Raw genomic sequence first — 9,447 nt, forward strand, 5'->3', positions numbered from 1 at the left:
AAGTATGTCTTGACCACTTTCGCAACATGGGATCGAGCATTGTCATGCTGCAAAATCACTTTATCGTGTCTCTCGTTGTATTGCGGCCGTTTGTCTTTCAATGCTCGGCTCAAACGCATCAATTGCGTTCGATATCGATCGTCTGTGATTGTTTCAGTCAGTTTTAACAATTCATAATACACTACGCCGAGCTGGTCCCTCTAAATACAGAGCATGACCTTAGACATCAAAATCATCGTTCTTGAAACGTTGAAACCACTCACGATACGTTCTTTCACTAATAGCGGCCTCACCATAAGTATTTCAGAGCATTCGATGAGTCTCAGCCGCAGATTTCTTCATATTGAAGCAAAAAATTACAACCTCCTACAAATGATGAGAATTTGGCTCGTAAACTGACATTTTCAATCGAGAATAACTTTATGATGCAGACACAAATCGACTAATGTTTCTATGGGGTTATGTTGATAGATGCCCAAGTTTATTGTATGACGTCTATGATCTATTTATTTCGATCACCACTTACCGCTAAAGCCATCTATAGGAAAACGGCGGAAGCAAAGTTGTACACCTAATAGTTTAATTTTATTATTAAGTTAATTACATTTGCTCGTTTTTTAAAAAAACCTTGACATTTTAATTTATAATTTTTATATTTATTAAAAACTTTTATATGTTGTAATTAATCAATTTCTTATGACTTAATGCTTAAAACTCTTATTGTAGATTCGGATTAGGCACAATGTGAGACAATAGCAACTAGAGCACTAGAAACGTAGGTATTCACGTCCACTACTTTTATTTCTTTTCCCACTCCTTGCTCTATCCTCATTCCATCAATAAGTTGTGCCGAGTTATGGTCATTACAGGTTATGATTTGTATTTGTTGTACTTTTGTAGCTCCTTTGTTGCTCTCAAAAACATCAGTATTCGCATATCCGCCATTTTACTCCTTTCTCCACTCCTTGCTCTGTTCTCTGCCTGAGAAGGTTATGGTTATTATAGGTTATAGGTTATAGGTTATAGCTTCTAAGCTGTTGGAAATCTTGTAGCTTTGTATTTATGTATTTCCGCACTTCGAAATTTTACCATAAAACTAATGCCCTTGATCTATTTATAATCAGACCTTGTACTTAAGGCTTCCTTAAATTTAAAATCAAACTTTTTAGAATAAAAACCAAATTTTGCTTTCAGTTGAATATCTATCGTATTAGAGCAGGACCTGAAGAGTGTCTGGCATTCAAATTATTTCTAGATAAGGTGCCAAATATGTATGTCAATTTGAAGAAAAGAATTAAAATTTCTCATCTGCGAGGAAGTATAGTGATGTTTATTCACAAGTCATGTATTTATTTTACAGCAATACAGCAAGTTGTCTACAAATATTGTCCGCAGGAAATTTAAATAATCTTATTCTAATCTATTGATACAGTTTACCGCAACGCAACAAAGCATTTTATAAATTTTTTTGCCTTCGTTAACATATAATATTTCAGTTTTTTTATATCCTTCTTTTCGTCTCTTATACTCGTATTCATAGTCAGATCTTATATTTAAGGTTTTCTTAAATTTATCTTTAAACACTGCGAATTATTTCATTGCTTCTGAGCATCTAAAGATAAATTTAAGGAAGCCTTAAGTACAAGGTCTGATTATAAATAGATCAAGGGCATTAGTTTTATGGTAAAATTTCGAAGTGCGGAAATACATAAATACAAAGCTACAAGGTTTCCAACAACTTAGAAGCTATAACCTATAACCTATAATCTATAATAACCTTAACCTTCTCAGGCAGAAAACAGAGCAAAGAGTGGAGAAAGGAGTAAAATGGCAGATATGCGAATACTCATGTTTAAGCTGGAAACACAATGAAAAATACAGGCAATAGGAACAGGAAATAAGAGATTTCAACTTATCAGAAATGAATAATAGAATGGACGCTTTCTGATAGTTGAAATCGGCGTTGGTGAAGCCCTAATTAGTTTAATTTAATTGATATTTTGTAATTTTAATGCGATTAAAGCACTAATATGCATAATTTGTGCAATTACTTATAACTTTATTTCAAATACTCAAAAATACTGAATTATAAGAGTAAGATATATTTTGTTATCAAAATTTCATTGCGTTCCGGCTACATGGAATGGGTAGAGAAATTTTTTAAAGACAATAAAAGTAACAGGGAACAGAACATAAGAATTTCAAAAATCATGTATTGAAATACACAGTTTCTAATAGGTTGAAATTCTTATTCTCTGTTCTCTGTTTCCTTTTATTGTGCTAAGTCCCTTATGGAACGGAATAGCATGTTCAGCTGAATTGATTGAATCTAAAAATTGAAACGAATATTCAGAAACTTTTTTTGTAAATCTACAACTGGATGGATAAAGAAGTAGTGTTATTACTAATAATGTTAAAATTATTGCGAAAAGCAAGAAGTGTGCCAAGTTGGCATGCTGTATTTAATAGCGTTTTTTCACTAGCAGAACTGCGCACTTAGTGCGCATTAAAGCTGTTATACATTAACTTAGTCTGATTGTAAAAGTGAGAGATCTCAATTAATAAAATATCTAATGTATATTTTATCAAATAGCATAATAAAATGTATTAAGGATTTTGTGGTTTAATTCATTACTATTAGGTGTACAACTTTGCTTCCACCGTTTTTTCCGAAATTCGAGGCTTTATTGTAAAAAACTGGTTATACATTTATGATTCAAAGTATTGTCCATCGCTGGCCACTATTTTCTCCCATCTTTCGGGCGTAGCGTACGAATCCCGCGTCGAAAAAACTGGTCATCTTTTGAGGCTATCCACGAATCGATCTAATTTTTTCCTTCTTCATAAGACCGGAAGTGCTGGTCAGTCAGGCCGTGTGCCATTGATCGAACCAAGTGATAGTCAGAGGGAGCAACGTCTGGAGAATACGGCGGGTGGGGTAGGACTTCCCATTTCAACGTTTCCAAGTATGTCTTGACCACTTTCGCAATGGAGTCGAACATTGTCATGCTGCAAAATCACTTTATCGTGTCTCTTGTTGTATTGCGGCCGTTTGTCTTTCAATGCTCGGCTCAAACGCATCAATTGCGTTCGATACCGATCGCCTGTGATTGTTTCAGTCGGTTTTAACAGTTCATAATACACTACCACTGCCGAGCTGATTCCACCAAATACAGAGCATGACTTTGGACGTCAAAATCATCGTTCTTGAAGCTTTGAAACCACTCACGACACGTTCTTTCACTAATAGCGGCCTCACCATAAGTATTTGAGAGCATTCGATGAGTCTCAGCCGCAGATTTCTTCATATTGAAGCAAAAAATTAAAACCTCCCGCAAATAACGAGAATTTGGCTCGTAAACTGACATTTTCAATCGAGAATAACTTTATGATGCAGACACAAATCGACTAATGTTTCTATGAGGTTATGTTGACCAAGAGATGCCCAAGTTTATTGTATGTCGTCTATGATCTATTTATTTCGACCACCACTTACCGCTAAAGCCATCTATAGGAAAACGGCGGAAGCAAAGTTGTACACTTAATATATTTTTATTAAACATACATCTTTATATCGATTTGTATAACGGCTTTAAAATGCATTGAGTGCGCACCAGTTCTGCCAGTGAAAAATGCTATAAGAGTGTGCGAAAATTTTATTTTGCTTATAACGTTCTATTGCAACAGCAGAAATATACAAGAAAACGAAAATTTTGGCTATAGTCTGCAGCCCATATTCAGAACACGCTTACAGCGATATTAGCCAACATGCTATAATTTACGTTTCGCAAACTATAGAATTTCAGAAATAAAAGCGCGCTTTTATCAATAACGGGCGAATGTTTACACAAAAAAACGAGAATGCAAGTGACAATTTAGTCATTGGAATGCAAACGATTGAGATCTTCAATTATTTCAGAATAACATCGGAATTATTTGAAAAATTGCTGACATCAATTGAATTACGTATGTATAAGAATATATTGTATTGAAAAATAAGAATTATTATTAATTTTCTTCGAAGTTGTCAAATTCTCAACCATCAACAATAGCTGGATCAACATAGCCTGCAATCGACATTCTGTTGATTCCGTATCTCTATATTGGCATAGCATAAGTAAGAACACACAGTATAAGTAGTCTCATGTTGAAAATTGCACGTGAGCACTTATAAGAGCAAAGAATCTTAGGGAATAGAGAACTGATTGGTGCACCATGTTGATAATTGAAAACAGAAATGTTGCCCCTATTTTTGACTAAGTGAAACTATTGTTTTTTACCTATACTATGATAACGTTCCAGCCAGAATTCCGATGATTTCGATACAGTAGAAACTTCTTATGGAACGGAATGCTAGTGAACTCATTTCTAGTAAAAAAATCCATTTCGTTGTTTCGATTCCGTGTACATTGGACGGCACGTATTGCAGCCAATACGGTGGCAAGATTCTAGCAATCCAGCAGGAAAACAAGCATCGTGTGCTGCAGGTTATAGGCCTGTTTTACAATAGAATCGTAAGCCATAAGAAATTAACCAATCATAGTCGATTATTCTTCTTACATTTAACTGTGATTGGCCAATTTCTTACAGCTAACGGCTTGCCACCCTATTGTAGAACAGGCATTAATGCAAGGTTACAATAAAAGTCATAAGGATAAAAACATACGAAAAACTACTGCAGAATAGATAATGCATCATTGAAACAACCAATTAGCGCTATTCGGAATAATAACGCAGAATAACGCTAATTAATTGCTTCTATGACATATTCTTTATTCTTTTCGGCACTCGTTTTCCGCACCATGTGATTTCATTCTAATGGTCGTAGGGTCTTGAGTAGTAGTAGTTGTAAAAAACTGATCAATTATAATCGATTATTCTTCTCATTCGACTGTAAGTGGTTAATTTTACTTTTAACTTCAGACTATGCCGCTACATCTACAACTTCTATTGTAGATCCCGCGTAAAAATTTGCACAAAATTTCTTTAAGCTTTTGCTATTCATTAACTAATATTTCATTGGTGGATATTCGATCAATAGTTCAATGCCGATTAAAATATTTACATTTTGTTTTATATCAAAATTAAAACTAGTTCACAATGTGAAAATATATATTACAATATTATTATAATAACTTTAATAAGTATTACACAACTGCAACGAGCCCAATATAATACATCGATAATTCTCGCCAAATAATAACCATGCAAAAATAGTAATAGTATAACATCTATTAACATTCCTTTTTTCTTTATTAAAGATAAGCAGATAAATATTTATTCTTATGCCACTACTGCGATTATTACATTTTCGAAGTAAATCTTGGAACTCAGTGTCTCATGATAAATAAATTTCATCTAAAATGATTCTATTTGAATCAAAAACTTCTGAAAAATGTACTTATTAATCAATTATAAATAGAATGTATTATCTAAAAATTTACGAACGCACTTGATTTTACTTTGCTTTTCAATAAAATCTCTTTATGAATTTTTATACGCGCGTGTACATATGCATGCGTGTATATGCATGTGAGTGTAAATGTTATAAGTTAATAAATGGTGATGTTTTCTTTAAAACTTACTATTGTATCGCACATGCAAAACATTTATGATCGCTAATACAACAAATCAAAGCAATAATGCATGAAATTATAAAAGGGATGTAAGTTGAGATAATTCTCATTGCAACCTTAAAAAAATATCAAATTCTCCTGTGTTTCATATTAAGAGCAACTCTAAAAAAAAAAATACACCATTACATATTATATTCACAGCCTATATACATTGTAATTTCTTCTATGTACAATCTCAATTTCATTATTCGATAATGTTAAAAATTGTCGTACAACATTGTCTTTCTCGTTTTTTTTTATAGCCAGTTTATCTTTAAATCAAATTTTCCAGTATCTATTAGCACACAATAGCATTCAATAGAACCTCTTCACTAGTAATATCGTTAAATTTTTACCGACGGATATTTTTGCATGACACATTACCCATTTTTTCTTGCTCCTTGCAGAAACCTTTGTTCCAGTGTTCCTTTTAAAAATATTATTTCTCGTTTTCATGCATCACTGAAGTATTTGTGGATTGCTGAGTGGTTTATATCCCTATATATAACAAACAGTTCATATATTAGTAATAGATCAGTATAATAAATTTTTTTAACAAGTAGAAAAAAAGTAAAAAAAGTAAAAAATTTCATGTTGATATCTTTTTTTTGTTTTATTTTGTTTTATCAGATCAAATCTATGATAGATAAACCAAAGTTAAGCACAAGAAACCAACAAAAGAATGAAAAAGAAATAAATCAAATGCATACTGCATTTAAAAAGCAACAGAAAAAGATGGCGATAGAGATCACATAGCTTCTCACAGCCCCTATGTTTTAATGATTCATGCTGCCGTAATAGCGTACGTTTAGCTGCTTGCTGCCAGGTCTTACAGTGTTATTAAATGAATCTCGTAAACGTTCCGTAAACGTTTTATACTCCATCTCTGGATTACTTTGTCCAAAATCAAAGTCCGCGACTTCTATCGTAAATCTCGCTCTACTTTGGATGTAATACGCCACGCCGAATACTATCAGCACCACAGCAACAACTGAACAAGAAACTGGCACTACGATAACCGATAATTGCGGTTTTGTTGTTACTATAAGAAAATTAAATGTGAATATTATCTCATTATGTATATCCATAAATTATAATATTTATAGTGTTTTCTGTTGGCTGCACTAGTGCACACTGAGTGCATGTTAAAACCGTTACAAATTGACATAAAGATGTATGTTTAATATAAGTATATAAAAATAGATTAAACCAATCCTCAATATAGTTTATTGTGTCGTTAAGTAAAATCTGTATTTTATAATTCGAAATATTTGAATTTTACACAATTAAATCAGTAGTTTTAATATGCACTCAGTGTACATTAGCAACCAAAAGAAAACGATATTAGCAGAAATATCACAGTAAAAGAATTTACCTTTATAAATGTTTATCGTTAATGGATAAATCTGTGTACTAACTTCATTGTTTAATATGATTAATATTGTGTAAACACCGGGTTCAAGAAAATAATGAATAATGGAAAAATTGCATGAGTGCAAATTAAGGTCTACATAATCACACGTTTCATTTCCCGTTGCATTGTACTTTCCACGGTGAAATTGGAGACACTTAGAAAACGGACCTGATCCCTTGCAAGTTACATTTAAAGATAGCATGTCCCATGGTTGGATCCAATTCGTACCTTCCACTGAGATATTTGACACGGGAGCTGAAGATATTTATTAAAAAATGAAAAATTATAAAAATTATAAATATCAATAAAATGTCAATTACATATCTTACTAACCACGAACACGGATTTTCTTGTAAAAGTATCCATATGTTTTCTTAGGATCCGGTGGAATGAGAGACGTATTTGAGCAAATGTATGGCAACGATATGTTGGCAGGTTCTATCGTGCTTATATTAATTGGAAGTGCAATTGTAGACTTCATCAGATGTTTTACACTTGTAATAGTTATCGGTAATGTTATTACTGCGACAAGAGTCCCATTCGAATTTGTGATAGTAGTATTAGATGCAATTGTTGTCACATTAACAGGTGCGATTGTAGTTGTAGGTGCCATAGTTGTGGTTGTTGGTGCGTCGTACGAAGCGATCACTAAAGCTCCTACTTCGTATGTTATACCAGGACTTGTAAAGTTATAAACGAAAGCAAAATCATTTGTCTGACCGTAATACTTGCAGTCAATAAACCAATATGTCAATATCGCTGTTGCTTTCTGCATTATAAAGTTGTAATCTCCTTTTCGCAAATCTATCGTTAGTTTAGTTTCATTTGTAGAAGAGACATATTCTCCCGCTATAGTTTTATTGACTTGTTTTATGGCTACATTACCATTAAGAGATTCTGAAATTAAAACAGATAATAAAATATGACATTTGACAGAGAGAAACAGTTACAAAAATTTCGTCAAAATTTTATCAACAAAGTTTACCAGAAATTTCAAACTCAATACGAGCACTTGTATAAAATACCCAAAAAATTGAATAGGTAAGATATTTGACTTCTAATTCCACTGTATAATTTCCAGGAATGTTGCTTTCACGTGGATAATTTATGCTCCAAAATGTTGTTGTATTTGACGTTTCTTTGCTCTAAAATGTTATAGATTACATAAAAATGATAACATATTATAATATTGACAAAAAATAAATGATCCATGAAACAAATTATAATATTAAATATTTCCTATATTCAAGAATTTCTTACGTTAAAGAACAAATAAAATAACTGAATATGGCTAAAAGTAATAATAGTTATGTTTAGCAGAAAAAGCAGCTTTGCAACTATTGTAAAATTCTTTAATATGACTGTCTTACCTTTAGTCTTCCTTACTAAAATGTATAATCATATTAAAGAAAAACAATAGTTTGAAAATACAGTTGCTTTTTTTGCTGAGGATACAGTTAATTTTAATATAACAGTTACAATTTAATATAACATAACAGTTTATATTGTAACATAATTAATGAAAAACATTGTAACCTCATATTTATGTTTCATTAATGAATTATCGTTCCATATATATATGAAAGTTTCTTTTGGTCGCTTGCCGTCTCTGTACACATCTGCTCTAAAAGTGATCGTCCCACCCAATACAACAGGCCCATCATGAGACAGTTGAACATAATCCTTGGCAATAACTGAAAATAAAAGAAAACAATCTTGATTAAAAACGGTGACACAGCATCACTTATTACAATTAACATGTGCAAATAAAAAAATGGAGTGTTATGACATACAGAGAATAGAAGAAATATTGATGTAACAATAATAACACGAAATGACATGAGAAATGTGCGTAGTTATGCACGTAATCAAGAATGCGTTATTACCTTGTAGGAAACACCAAACACCCCAAATGAGATGGCAATAAAAATGAATCGTTTGCATTCTGTATATTATTATTGTTGTTATTATTATTATTATTATTATTATTATTATATTATTATCGGAGCGCGTCACACATTCGCGAGCGCTTTTAAATTACTTCGACATTCCTCGGAAAATGATAATCTTCCGAAGATTCTTCACTAATTTTCACTTGTGTTCACTGATATCGCCATTTTACCACATTTTACCAGTGATTCATATCAATGATAATCAATGCATAAGTATAAGAGTGATGTCATAAATGATACTTATAGTGAATTCGACAGATTGTACTAATGCGCCCTGAGTGCGAACTTTTTCAGTGCCAGATATCCAGAGATGCGTTCGGATTCCTCACTCGGATGTCACTCAAAGGCCTAGTTTACATCGGATGCTTTTCATTTGATGACACAAGTCGACAGAAGGTGCTTCCGATAACTCAAATTTGAGTTAATCCTACTAGGATTGAAAAATATGATAAATATAAGCATCGTT

The 9,447-nt window shown here is 32.4% G+C and overlaps 1 protein-coding gene across 4 annotated transcripts; it reads right to left on the reverse strand.

Moving 5' to 3' along the window:
• Positions 1 to 5,192: 5,192 nt before the first annotated feature.
• Positions 5,193 to 9,240, reverse strand: LOC108691641. 4 transcript variants are annotated; one of them, XR_001931932.1, is made up of 8 exons: positions 8,916 to 9,240; positions 8,566 to 8,723; positions 8,015 to 8,174; positions 7,363 to 7,926; positions 6,991 to 7,284; positions 6,422 to 6,657; positions 6,000 to 6,113; positions 5,193 to 5,738 (listed from the first exon to the last, which is right to left on the reverse strand). XR_001931932.1 is itself a non-coding variant. In XM_018199489.1 (7 exons), exons 1-7 carry the CDS (start codon positions 8,971 to 8,973, stop codon positions 6,075 to 6,077), a joined length of 1,482 nt encoding a protein of 493 aa, XP_018054978.1. In that variant the 5' UTR covers positions 8,974 to 9,240; the 3' UTR covers positions 5,193 to 6,074. The 4 variants fall into 4 exon arrangements, 2 of the variants coding, with proteins under 2 accessions (XP_018054978.1, XP_018054977.1); XR_001931933.1 differs by having other exon boundaries at positions 5,193 to 6,113; positions 6,326 to 6,657; XM_018199489.1 differs by having other exon boundaries at positions 5,193 to 6,113; positions 6,449 to 6,657.
• Positions 9,241 to 9,447: the final 207 nt, after the last annotated feature.

This window comes from Atta colombica, unplaced genomic scaffold (assembly GCF_001594045.1).
Source record: "Atta colombica isolate Treedump-2 unplaced genomic scaffold, Acol1.0 scaffold48, whole genome shotgun sequence".
Lineage (NCBI taxonomy): Eukaryota > Metazoa > Arthropoda > Insecta > Hymenoptera > Formicidae > Atta > Atta colombica.